At 63.1% G+C, this 12983-nt stretch overlaps 1 protein-coding gene across 1 annotated transcript in view; it reads right to left on the minus strand.

Moving 5' to 3' along the window:
• Nucleotides 1-12072: 12072 nt before the first annotated feature.
• NTSR1 (neurotensin receptor 1) overlaps nucleotides 12073-12983 on the minus strand; it is a 39353-nt gene continuing 38442 nt past the window's right edge. The window contains exon 4 of the mRNA XM_032350108.1: nucleotides 12073-12582. Within this exon, the coding sequence (XP_032205999.1) occupies nucleotides 12333-12582 (250 nt within the window). The 3' untranslated portion in view covers nucleotides 12073-12332. The remainder of the gene's footprint in view (nucleotides 12583-12983) is intronic.

A 12983-nucleotide genomic window follows, 5' to 3' on the forward strand; every position in this document is an offset into this window, starting at 1 on the left:
AAATGGACCCAGCACTTTCAGCCAATCCATACACAATCTTTCTTTGTTGTTTTTGTTTTTTTTTTTTAGATTATTTATTTATTTATTTGACAGACAGAGATCCCAAAAAGGCAGAGAGGCAGGCAGAGAGAGAGGAGGAAGCAGGCTCCCGCTGAGCAGAGAGCCCGATGTGGGGCCCGATCTCGGGACCCTGGGATCACGACCTGAGCCTAAGGCAGAGGCTTTAACCCACTGAGCCACCCAGGCGCCCCCACAATCTTTCCAGTGGCCCCAGCGCTGAGCCTGTGTCGCAACTGGACCCTGGGGGCACAAAAGGCCCTTCTGGGAAGGCCAGAAGCTTAGCCCCGGTAGCCGACAGCCACATTTTGAAGCATCAGAGGGAAGGGGCCGGCAAGGCATGGGCGCAGCTGGGGGTTCAGCCAGCTTCGAGTGTCCTGCTCCCTTGTCTGCCTTCTGCCTTCCCTGTCACTCACCAGTGACCGTGCTATCCTGGCCCGTCTTGCCCTACAGCCATCTTCCTCAAGAACAGTGCTCAGAATGCCACAGAGAGTAGGGCCTTGCTGGTTTGGGAGCTCAGACCGGTCCATGCCTTCAAGACAGAGCCCATGCCCCATGTGGCCCGTGGCCCCCAGCTCAGGTCTTGTATGTCGCCTGCTCAGCACAAGGCAGGTGAGGGCTGCAGAGCTCCCCAAATTGGAGGGCGCCTGTAGGGAGAGGACATGCTCAGGATCCGAGTCCCCACGACTGTAGGACTGAGTCCCCGGTCCCCTCTGGCCACAGTCGGAGGAGGTCCTCAGTCACTCTGGCTTGGGCCTCTGTCTCCATCTCCAAAGGCAGCAAAAGCAGTGGGGTCTTTCTCACCTTGGGGTCTCTCAGACTTCCCATCCTCACTCTGGAGATGCCCAAGCAGGTTCTCTGCATTGAAGGGTTCACATGACTGGGGCCCGCCTGGAAATCCGGGATATTCTCTCTCCCTTACTGGTGATGACCTTAATCCCATCTGCAGAAAGCCTGCGCGCTGCCAGCAACAAGACACACTCTTACCGGCCCCGGGGACAGAGGAGTGGATGTCCTGCCTCCCACGGGTCATGGGCAGCCTGTGCCGGAGCCAGGGGTGTCTGTACCTGACCTGGGAGAGTGCAAAGCTGCAGTCAGATGCGGGGGCGTACCTGTTTGCCCACGTTCTGGAGGCTTCTCCCTTTGGGAGGGCAGAAACAGCCTCGCAGGCTGCCTCTGGGAGGCCTTCAAGGGCAGCGGGGGAAGGATGTTTCCACGCACCGGCTTCGGCCCTCTTTGTGCCGTAAGTCCCAGTGTGGACTCACATGCAGACTTGCAGGTTGGGGAGCTGTCTTGGGCTCCCTGGCAAGTAATTAACGGAAAGTCATTTAAAGTCACCTACAGGCACTTGCCTTTGAAGAACCGTGAGCTCAGCCTGGGGCTTGCAGACGGCCGGCTGCTGTCATGGTTCCTGCACTCACCTGCTGCGCTCTTCCGGACGGACGGACAGTGACTGTGCGCTCTGTGTGTTCTGGGGCTGAGGGAGGTGGTGTGGGGTTTCCCTTTATTTTTAGGGGCATCAGCACCTTGGGGTAACACATACCACTCTCTCGGTGGCATGTGGGCTCCTTGTGGAAAAGATGCCGCGTCCACGGGTGTGTGAGAAAGTCAAGGCTTCACAATCAATCAACTTCAAGCTGGAGCGCGGCCGCGTCGGCTGGGCCCCCAGCGTCGGACGGACCCATGGCCCGTGGGGGAAACAGAGCTAAACACGACGTCTGCTAGCCGGATCGGCCTCCCCACGGAGGCGGAAGAGAAAGGAAACGGTTTGGTGACCGAATGAGCACTAACCCAGAATGCAGGGGACCGGGCAGTGTGTCTCACAGACCTCCTGCCAGGAGGGGCCACAGACAGAGGAATATGGCACATTTTCGAGCACCGAGAACACACAACCCGTCGCATGCACGTTCTCCAGCACGTTTAGCTTGCTGTCAAGGAGGGGCTTCGCAGCTCTGTGCGTCCCACACGGTTCATCCTAAACCACCTGACATTGTGTGCTCAGCCGCGTCAGCCAGCTGACTTCCTCGGAGGAGGGACAAGCTCTCGCATCTTTACGGCAGGAGGGAGCTGTGGGGGGTCTGGCCCTTGCCTCCTTCGGGCTGGGGAGGGACGCCACCTTCCTCGAGGGTCCGTTTCAGAGACGTGGCTCCACGCCCTCGAGAAACACAGTCCTGGGTTGTAAGCTGGCCAGACGTGTTTAGCTTTTAAAAAGATTTACGTACCTCTCAAAGGAATGTACACCCCTTTGAGAAAGAATTCAGTTCCTACTTTTCTTTTCTTTCTTTTCAATTCCTAGTTTTCTAAAGGAGAGGCTGGAAGGGAGGGGGCGGGAGGGTCCTTCCCTCGCAGCAGCAGCAGCAGTCTGGGGGGGGAGGCGGGGCTCGTGGTCCCCTGGAGTGGGGCTGGTCCGGGGCCCGCCCTGGGGTGCTGAGGGCACAGGGGACCCTGGGTCCAGGCCCCAGCCACCATGGCTCTCAGCCTGGCGATCACCCCAGAGCCCCAGGGTCCCCAGGACACGGCTGTGTTGATGTTCCTTCTCTGGGGACACGGCAGGAGGTTGGTAAGCACAGACGTCACGCTGGGGAAATGCGGCCTTTGGTCACCGTCCCCATGGTCTGGGAGCCAGATCACAGGGCTAAAACCTGGCACGTGCTTCTGGGGAAGTGGGGCGTGTGGGGGGCGCGGACAGAGGCTGCCCCCGAGGGGCAGCGGCCGGCCGTGGAGCTGCGGAGGGCGAGAGGCAGGTTCGGGAGCCGGAGAGCAGCGGCACGGGCATCCGAGGCACGGCTGGGGCCTCCCAGGACTCAGGCCCCACCGTGGCCACTGTGAGGCCGTCCCCTCGCAAACCTCACCACGTCTCCCCCTCTTCCTGGTGCTCCGACTGGGTGAGACCTCGTTGGGGTCGGGGCAGGAGAAGGGGGGCTCAGACACAGGATGGAAAGAGGCCCCTAAAATTCATTTCCTGCCCACTCCTGGCAAGGCTGGATTCCTGGAGCAGCTGGGGACGGGGTGACCGACTGCTTGGGATTCCCTCTCAGCAGCCACCCCACCTACTTTTTTTTTTTTTTAAATATTTTATTTATTTATTTGGCAGACAGAGATCACAAGTAGGCAGAGAGGCAAGCAGAGAGAGAGGAGGAAGCAGGCTCCCCGCTGAGCAGAGAGCCCGATGCGGGGCTTGATCTCAGGACCCCGGGATCATGACCTGAGCCGAAGGCAGAGGCTTTAACCCACTGAGCCACCCAGGCGGCTCCCTCCCCTATTAACAGACAGTGAGGAGGGGCCGGGGCTGCGGGGAGGCTCCGAGGGAGCCATTCCACAGGAGACTTCCTAGGCTCCTTCCTAGAGCCCTGACCCGGGGTCCCGACCCAGAGAGGCAGCCTGATGTTCGGGCTCTCAGGGCCTCCCCGCAGGGCCCCGATCTGGGTTCCTTCTCTGGCATGGCACTTAGAGTAGATGCCCCAGAAACAGAGGCATGGGCTGGCTGTGTGGGCCACGGGGACAGGGGGAGGCCCCAGGGCACCAGAGTCAGATATGGGGAAGCCAGTGGTGCTCGAGGGCCGGGAGGGGTCCCCTCTGGTGGGCCGGGGTCAGACAGGAGCTGGGGCTCTGTGGGGCGCACGGGTGTGGCTGGACCGGGCAGGCCTCTCCCCCTCCTGAGGCCCCTCTGACGTGTCACTTCTAATGTGAACGGATGACAGGGATGCCCGAGGAAGTGACTGCCGGGAGGAGGAACGGGATTAGAGTAATTTGGGCCCAAGAGCCGTGATCGATGCGGGTGGGCAGAAGCAGCGGTGCCGGTCCCCTGCTGAGCCTCCCTCTGTCGGACACCAGGGTCCCATCGGCAGGGCTGGGCCCGAGGCGGGGCGGGGGCTCTGGGGCGGCTCGGATGCCGTCCCCACCCGACGGCCCCAAGAGGCGCAGGACGAGGCCCCCAGCTGCCTACCTGTCCTCCCTGCCCTTGGCTGCCCGTCTGCTACCACGGGTCACTGTCCCGACCCCGGGGACAGGGAGCTCCTCCCAGCCACCCCGTCTGCGCCCGCCCCAATCTCCACATCTCCTGTTCTGTTTCCCTGATTCCCACCCATCCTCCTTGGAAGCCCCAGGGCCCACCTTGCTCAGCTCAGGGTCTCCAGGCAGCCCAGGTCTGGCACTCAGGAGGGCGCAGGTAAATCTGTCCCTGGGAACCTCCGTGTACTTGGAGGGCTCTGGGGGAGCACGGCCCAGGCTGTCCTCTCCACGGCCTCCTCCAAGCAGCCTCCCAGGATTACAGCCACCAGCCTGCCTGGGGTCTTGGGGGGCTCTGCTTCCTTGCTGGGCTGGAGGCTCTGTCCCCCACGGGTGGCCCCGTCTGGGCAGGACTCCCTGGGGGACGTTGGGAGGTGGGGATTTGGGTGGGGATTCGGGGTTTTCTCGGGAGCCCCTCCCTTGGGGCTGAGGCATCCAGGGTGACAAGACGACTCTGAAATGGGGTGTCCACGTTTCCCTCAGGCTTCTCAGATGACGTGGGAGCAGCGGTCAGCTGTGCTCACAGGCCGCCCAGAGAAGAGCTGCTGTGGGGGAGGCAGGATAGTAGCGAGGCGCCTGCGTGGGGCGTGTGGGCTGAATGCGGCCCAAGGCAGGGGTGCGGGAGGGTCCCAGGTGGAGAGAACTCCGGGCCGTGGCTGGGAGACCAGAGCGTTCTCCGCTTTGCCGCCGACCCTGAGGGATGCCGCTGGGTCTCCCTCCCAGACTCCATTTCCTCACCAGGAAAAGGAACTTCCTTCCAGCTTAGTGACCACCGCGAGGCCATCCAGCCGACCAGCGTGCAGCAAGGGTCTTCGTGTCCCTTCTCTGCTGTCCCGCCCCCTTCTACTGTGCCTGTCCCTCCCCTGCTGGCTTGTTCAGTGGGGGGTAGAAAGGCCGGGCCCCCTGCGTCCCCCGGCAGGACACCTGGAAGGCCATTCTCATGTCTGAGCGCCCACGGGTCAGCTGAGGCGTGTGGAGACACGGCGAGCCCTCTGCGTGGGCACTCCGGGGACGGGGACCTCACTCTGTATAAGACAGACCATTTCCCTTTTGGAAACAGCTGCGTATCAGAAATTTATTTGAACTTTGCGTCCAAAGCATGGCATTGCCGGTGTGCAGAGGGAGAGAGCACCGTGTGGGCGATGGGCAGCGCCGCGTGGGGACACGCAAGGGTGCGCACGTGAGAGTGCGCCGGCCGCCGTCCAGGCCAGGGATGTTTCTGCGGCGGCTGGCATGGCCCCGGGCCAGGCACTGGGCCCCCCGCCAGCAGGGGTCACCTCTAGGTGGGACCAGGGGGACACTGTCCTCGGGACACTCTCTTCCGCATCATGAGAGAAGGTATGACTGCATCACCGAGGAAAACTGTCCTGCATCTTGAAAGTGAAAGTGTGCACAGCCAGCTAGACGGCTGGCGGTGGGGGCGCCTCCCTGCCCCTTCCACTCTTGCTCAGGTCTTGCCCCGCCTGAGCGGCGGAGCTTGGGCTCTGTGAAAAGGAAGGAGGCAGCCGAGGCGCTGTGTGGACCGGGAAGGGGTCGGAGGGTGACACCGGCAAGAAGCTCCTCAGCAGGCTGGGGCCCAGGCTGGGGGACGGGGGAGCTGGAGTCCCGGGATAGCCTCGGGCAGCCTCTGCAGATGGCTCTCTAGAAGCTTCCTTGCAATGTCAGCGTTTCAGGATTTGGCCGGCCGTTGAGTATTTATTTATTTATTATTTTCAAAGATTTTATTTATTTATTTGACAGAGAGAGAGACGCAGCGAGAGAGGGACCACAAGCAGGGGGAGTGGGAGAGGGAGAAGCAGGCTCCTCGCTGAGCAGAGAGCCCGATGCGGGGCTCAATCCAGGACCCTGGGATCATGTCCTGAGCCAAAGGCAGAGGCTTTACAACTGAGCTCCCAGACGCCAAATATCTTACTATTATGATGATTTTATTTAGTATTTCTGAGCCAGCACATATTACGTTGACAAGACACACAAACACTCAGAGAGGGTGAGCGTGGTCTCAAAGACCCTCCCGGGGAGTGTCTAGGCGGGGAAATCGCTGCTGGGAGGTGAGACTCTGCTTGGAAGGGCCGAGTCAGGAGTCACGTCCAGTGGGACCAGGAGGGGTCGGTTGGGGCTGCAGTTCCCCTCACCTGTGCAAACAAGCAGCACAGGGTCCAGGTCTCCTTCTTTTCCTGAAGCCCTTGTGCTCCCTGAGGAGCCCCCAGCCTAGATGGGGAAGCCGGCGGCCGCAGGTGCTCGAGTGTGTGCGGCAGGCACCCCGGGGGCCGGGCTCCCCGTGCAGATCACAGGAAATGGCTCATCCTAGAGCTTCAGTGAGGCCGACGTTTTCCTCTGACCTGCCGGTGGCAGACAGACAGTGTCACAGAACACACTCCCAGAACCTTCTTTTCACGGGACTGCAGAGTGTCGCGGTGAGCGCTGGCCGCCGGAGGGACGGGCACTCGCACAGTGCTGCAGAAGGCGTGTGGCTGTAGCAGTGAAATGAAAAAGGCACAAACCCTGCGGCTGGAGATTCCGACCCACCGTGGGGAGGAAGGGGTTAGGTGTGCAGGAGCAAAGTGGAAGACGGGCCGGGCTCGAGCTCCCTGGGAGAGGGAAGGGCTGGAAATGGCCTCCCGAGCATCCGCACGCGCCGGTGTGTCCGTCCGGAACATCGTCTCCCGCGCTGGGAAGGCGCCTGTGCCCCACCGCGAGCGGACTCGGCTCCGGCTCTAAGATGTCGGATGTGGAACGGGCAAGTTGCCCATTTATAGTTCCAAGTGGGACAGGAGAAGCCAGAGGCACTTTCTGTCCCGCGGGTCACCAAGAGCTGAACACCCTGGACGGACGGAAAGCAAAGAGCAAAGCCCGAGGACGCAGGGTCATCCCTGCAGGCGGAACCGCCCGAGGACAGATCCAGGCGCAAGGTGAGCGCGGCGGAGCCGCCTGAAGGACCCTCCGTTCCCAGCTCCCAGCTCCGGCCCTCGCGACCAGTCCCTGAGTCCCACCCACCCTGGGACAAGGGACTGCGTGTCCCCCCCCCAACCCCTGCTTGTCAGGGAGGCAATCCTAGGAGGGCAGCTGGCTGGAGAGGGGAGGGGCCAGCCTGCACGTGGCACCCAGGCTGCGCACGGTACCCAGAGCGTCCCCTGCCGTCCGGTACCCGGGGACTCCGACTCACGTGCTCGTCCGAGCCGCCTCTCTTACAGGAGTGGGAGGCTGCTGGGCCTCCAGTCCCAGAGGGTGGGGGTGGGGGACTTCCCTCCCCCACAGTGACGGCAGGAGGAGCCCCCAACTTGGGATGCCCACCAGCCTGCGGCTCAGAGGACCTGTGGGTCCTGGGAGGCAAGCAAGGCTGTGCAGGGCACCTCCAAGCTGAGGGGCGGCTGGCAAGAGACCGAGACGTGTCCTTTGTGGAGTTTGGTCCGGATGGGATGTTGGGAGGCAGAGTCCTGGGGAGCTTCTTGCTTCCTGGGAGACAGTGGCCCCAGCACCCCTCAGAGCTTCTGGCCAAGCTGCAAGTCCCCGAGGGGACGCTCGGGGCGGGGGACTTGGGCACTCACGCCACACCAAGTTGCACCCAGGCCAGCTGTGGCCCCCTTGGCTACCATCCGTCCTCACCTACAGGATCGCTTCCTCACAGGGATGCTTTGCCAGAATGTTCTGGGCATGTGTGCCTGGCTGCTCGCCCTCTGCTCGGGGCGGAGGGACAGAGGGTTGCTGAGCTGTGCAGGTGACGGCCGTTCCGGACCTGTCATTCCAGGGGACACCACAGTGGGTCCGGCTTTGCCTCGGGTTCACCTTGTGCGTCTGGGACGTCTGGGCGCCGTGTTTTAGCAACGCGACCCCTGCCCCTGGCCCTGTGGGAGAGAGGGCCCTGTGGTCCCCCCATCAAGAAACAGGGAGGGACGTGGATGTTTGCTTCTTGGTTAGTTTGTTAGATTTTCTGAGCATCCGGCTCCGTGCAGGCCAAGATCGGCAGGTGGGGGCAGGGTGTGACTGAGACCCCGCAGGCGGGGCTGGCATTTCTCACGGTGTCCTGAGTGACAGCCCCAGGGCCTCCTCTTCAATTCCCAGCTGAGACAAGACAGTGAGAACCGTGCTTAGGGATGAGAACAAGGCTCCCTGCGCGCCTGGGGGGCTCAGTGTTGAGGCGTCTGCCTTCAGCTCAGGTCATGATCCCGGGGTCCTGAGACTGAGTCCCGCATCGGGCTCCCTGCTCAGCGGGAAGCCTGCTTCTCCCTCTGCTGCTCCCCCTGCTTGTGTTCCCTCTCTCTCTCTCATAAATAAATAAAACCTTAAAAAAAAAGCTTCCTGGGGTGTGGGCCTTGGGGCCTCTGTGTGAGCGGGCTGCTCCCAGGGCCACAGGGTGAGTGAGGCACCCGTCCCTGCCGCCGCCCTGGAGGGGCCCTGTCAGAGGTGACAGGTCGGGGTGGCTGGGGCTGAGCTGAAGGGTCTTGCCCTGGCTCTGGGCCTGGCTGGGCCTCCCCAGGGGCTTCCTAGAGCAGCGCGAGGCCCTCACATGGCTCTGCCCAGAGATGGACCCAGGCATCGGGCGTCTGCCCCTCAGGAGCTGGGCCTTGGGCCTCTCGGAGCCACAGCAGGAGGCCCAATGGGGCAAAGGGCCGGTGCCCTCGCGTGTGGGCACGTGTGTGTGCGTGTGTGCCCATGTGCACACACGTGTGTCCCCTCAACGTGCAGCGCGGGGCTCCTCCCTTCCCGACTCTGGTTCCTGGCTTTGCCCTTGTCCCCGACTCTACAGCGTCATGCCCTTCATAAATTCAGCCTAGACCTGGTTTCCATGGAGTTCTGATGAAAACTGGAATTGAGATCATGATTGGGGCATGGGGGGGGCAGTAGGAGGGGGAGGGCGTGGGGGGGCACCTCCTGCGCTCAGGCTCCAGTGGCAGGCCCAGGCTGACGGCCGTCTTTTTCTTCCTTCAAGTGTGTAAATTCTCTCCCAAGCCCTCCTCCTGTTGCTTAGCGATGGTCATAGGCCAGGGTGCCTCTAGGAGAACCAGGAGGGGGGACTCGTCTCCTGTGCACAGGGGCAACAGGGGTCCAAGCTCAGGAAACTTGCCGGAGGGCGTAGGGCTCTGGTCTCCTGGGACGGTGGCACGGACATGGGGTCTGGGTTGCAGACTGCCTGCCCACTGTCCCCCAACTTTCCCCTCGTTGGTTGGCCTGAACGTCTACCATTAGAGTTTCATTCCTTTGGATATTCTTGCGAGATGTCAGTGCACCCCTTGGAGCCGGCCGGTGAGGCCCTCACCCTGGGAATGAAGGCGCGTCCGGGACTCCCCTGCTGACCAGAGACCGGAGACGCCTGCGGCGGAGCCGGAGCCTCTGGAGCCTCACGCCCGTGCCCATGCCCCCCAGAGCTAAGCAGCGAGGCTGCCTCGCGGAGCTCCCCGTGGTGAGCCAGCCAGTGAGTGACCAAAGGGGGGCGTGGGTGTGGCACTCTGCACCCAGCAGGGGAGCGAGGCAGGGACAGAGGGAGGGCCACGCAGGGGGCTGGGCCAGAGAGGCTGTTGCAGCCGGTGCCCCCGCCCCAGGGTCCAGGAGCTTCTCTGCGTGCACACGGGCTGGGCTGGGACCCCCAAGCTGGCGCGCTGGGCGCATGGTGGTTCTGAGACCAGCCGGCCCCTCCGGTCGAGGACACGGGGGCTGCGGAGGGCCCTCCCTGGAGCCCCGCGGCCCGGGAGGATGCTGCTCGTCTCCCAGGCCGGCCCCGCGGGGATGCGTGAGTGAGAGGCGACGGCCTAGCAGGGGAGGCTGGAGAGGAGGTGGGCGGGGCCGGCTATGTCGGGGGTGGGTCCCCAGGGGATCCCCCCACCACTGAGTCCTGGGGGGAAGCTGACTTGCTTCCCTGTTTCCTGGGCTGGAGGGCCGAGTGCATCTCTCGTAGGACCCTGCATGCCCGTCAGGGGGCCTCCTCTGTGCCCGGCCTGTGGCGTGAGAAACGGGCTCAGGGCAGGCAAGGTGCTGGGCACACAGCCGGCATGGACTCGGGTCTCCCTGACGTCAGGCCTCGAGGGGACCCCATGGTGTACGGGGTTTTCTTCTGCACACATTCCTTCCTCTCCTGCTGCTTCTCAACACTACGGTGGGGGCAGGACCAGAGCAGGGGAATCAGGGTCCCCAGTCCTCCCAGCCTTGGGGAGATGTGGCCAAAGCCTGTGTGGTTTTGGCCCCAGCGCCCAGGCAGGGCTGTCTGCTGTGCCCATGCGTGCCCGCTGAGTGAGTGAGTGAACAGATGCCTGCAGGTCCCCCAGCCCCAACAGAAGACGCCGGCCGCAGCGGCCACCGCCTCCTTTACGGAGACACTCAGGGCTTTGTTCTTGCAGATGGCAGGGTGTGGTGGTGAGGACTGGGAGCGCGTGTGAGCGACACGAAGGGCTTTCAGCATCACTAGTGGCCAGGCATGCTGGCCGCTGAGTCTGGCTGGGGGTGGGGGCTACAGCATGACACAGCCAACCGCCGATGCCACGGGGCTGTACGGGGCACAGACATGGGAACGTGGGGACCACAACAGTACAATGGGCTTGGGGCCACAGCACAGACCCTGTCCCAGCTGCGTCTAGGCGGGTCTGGGCTGGCGGGAGCTCCCCACCCCACGTCAACTCTGTCCGCAGCCTGGGGAGCTATCTCTTCTGTCCATTCCGGGCGGCGTCCTCCAGGACCCACACTGTCAGCCTCGAAAGAGGGCCGAACGGCCACGTGCACTTGTTGGGGGCAGAACCGAGGCTCCGAGTAGCAGGTGTGCCCGAGGTGCCAAACACTGGGTCGGGGAGGGGGGTCTGAGGGTCTCTCAGAAGGAGTCTAGGCTCTTGCTCCAATGCCCACCGCCTGGGCCTCGCCTCAGCCTTTGCCCAACTGGTGGCCGCTCGCTGCCTGCCCCTCAGGGCCCAGTGGCCCCCTCGCCTGCCCAGAGCAGGTGCCCATGCGTGAGGTCTGGGCTGGCCTACTTCCCCTTGCGGATGGCCCCTGGGTCGTGGCCAAGGACTGGCGCTCAGCCGACTGCCCGGAAAGGTCCTGTGGCTTGGAGAAGGATCCTGTAGGGTTCAAGTCGGGGGTCCAGATCCAAAGCCACCATGGAGACTTACCAGCTTGCCATTTTTTGGGTGGGGGATCGAGTCCTGGTGCCCCGGGCCTCGGACCAGGCCTCTTGTGTCCTGAGTCAGGGAGCCTCACGGCCATCTGCCTAACAGTCCCCCTTCAGGGCAGTGAGAACCTACTTTAAAAAAGCCTGCATTTCATTTTCCAGACATTTCGCTGTTCTGGGCAGCTCCTCTGGGATCTGTCTCCCCCTGGCTCAGGGGACCTTCTAGGGCAAGGCCAGGAGGCCGTCCTGTCTGGAGACCAGCTCTTACAGATCAAGGAGACCCCTGCCTTCCCGGGTGCCTGGGGCTGCGGCCTGGGGCCTGGGGCCGTGACAAATGATGCTGGCTGCTGGCCCAGGGAGCTGCCTGGACCCACGGCCCCTCCCCCTCACCTGTGGCCTAGTCCCTACCAATGGCCTCCCTCTGGGACCCGGCCATGGCCTCTGTTCTTCAGGGAGCCTGCCCTTCCCCTCAGGAAGCTCACCCATGCAGCCGGGGCACACACACGGCCTGGCTTGGGATGCGCGGCAGGTACCAGGAGGCAAGACTGACCTCGCCCCTGCCAAGCCAAGCAGACATGCAGGCCAGCTCCCAGTGGGCGGGCGTCTGGGTAGAGCCTGGCCGTCTTGGCAGGGAGGAGGGGGAGGCCTGGGTCTGGCCAGTGGCTGACCCACGGGACCCCTGTGCTGTCCTTCGGGGCATACCAAAGCTTCCTAAGAATCGCCCTTGGAGAGGTGGGGGTCCGGATCCCTGCCATCCCGCGCCCCTCTCCTTGCGGAGGGCGGTGGCAGCCCCACCAGCCAGCCTCCTCCCGGCGCCCTGGCCTCTCGGGGCCGCTGCCTCCCCGTGTCTGCCCAGCCTGGCCTGTGCCTTTCATTTCTGTCCTGACACCCAGCGGTGTGGGAACAAAGGAGTCTGACTCTCAGCCACCACTAATTTCTTCTGATTAGAGGCCCTTTCTGGATCTGGGAGAGGAGCGATCTCTCCTGGCTTTCAAAGAGGTGTGGAGGGAGGGGTGCGGGGTGCTGATGGAGACGCTGAAAGAGATGGGGCCTCTGGGGGTGGGCGCCAGGTCCTAGGCCTCCGCTGAGCCGCCTTCCAGCTCTGGGGGTGGGGGGCAGGGAGGCCCAGTGGCCACCCCTCCCTGGCTCTCCTGGCCCCTCCTTGGGCCCCACCCCGGCTCTAATAGAGCGTCTCCCGAGTGGCGTTGCTGGAGAAGGTGTGGTTGCTGGACACACTGTTGGTCTTCCTCGAGAAGGCCGGCCTCTTCCTCCTGCGTCCCCACAGCGGGCAGAGGCAGGCCAGTGTGGACAGAAAGGCCTGGCGGAAGCTGGCGGAGACCAGGTTGTAGAGGATGGGGTTGACGGCAGAGCCGGCGTAGAAGAGCGCGTTGGTCAGCATGTATAAGTAGTGGTAGACGTCGTAGAGGAACCTGCGGGGACGAGGGAGAGGCTCTCAGGCCTGCACGGCCTCGCAGCCGCGGACCCTCGCTGGCTTGGGACAAGAATCGTAAAAACTCCTTGTAAATGTTTTGACGTGCGGATGTTTCATAATAAATTTCAGGTTCTGGCTTCTCTGGAGAAGTTGGAAGTTCTGCCCACATTCCTGCTGGCACCAGTCGGTGCAGCTGGGTTGTGGCAGCCCTGCCGGGCCCGTCTCCACCTCTCCCTGCATGGCACCTGGGCTGCCCTTCCTTGTGCAGAATCCTGGCACGCCTGGGCTGTAGGGCGTGCTGGTCCCCAGCTTCCACCGAACAGCCAGGGCAGGAACCCCATCCTTGCCTCCTGGGCAGCTGCATAACTTTCCCTCAGCTTGCCTGCCTCCACTCACAGG

The sequence above is a fragment of the Mustela erminea genome, chromosome 7, assembly GCF_009829155.1.
Source record: "Mustela erminea isolate mMusErm1 chromosome 7, mMusErm1.Pri, whole genome shotgun sequence".
Lineage (NCBI taxonomy): Eukaryota > Metazoa > Chordata > Mammalia > Carnivora > Mustelidae > Mustela > Mustela erminea.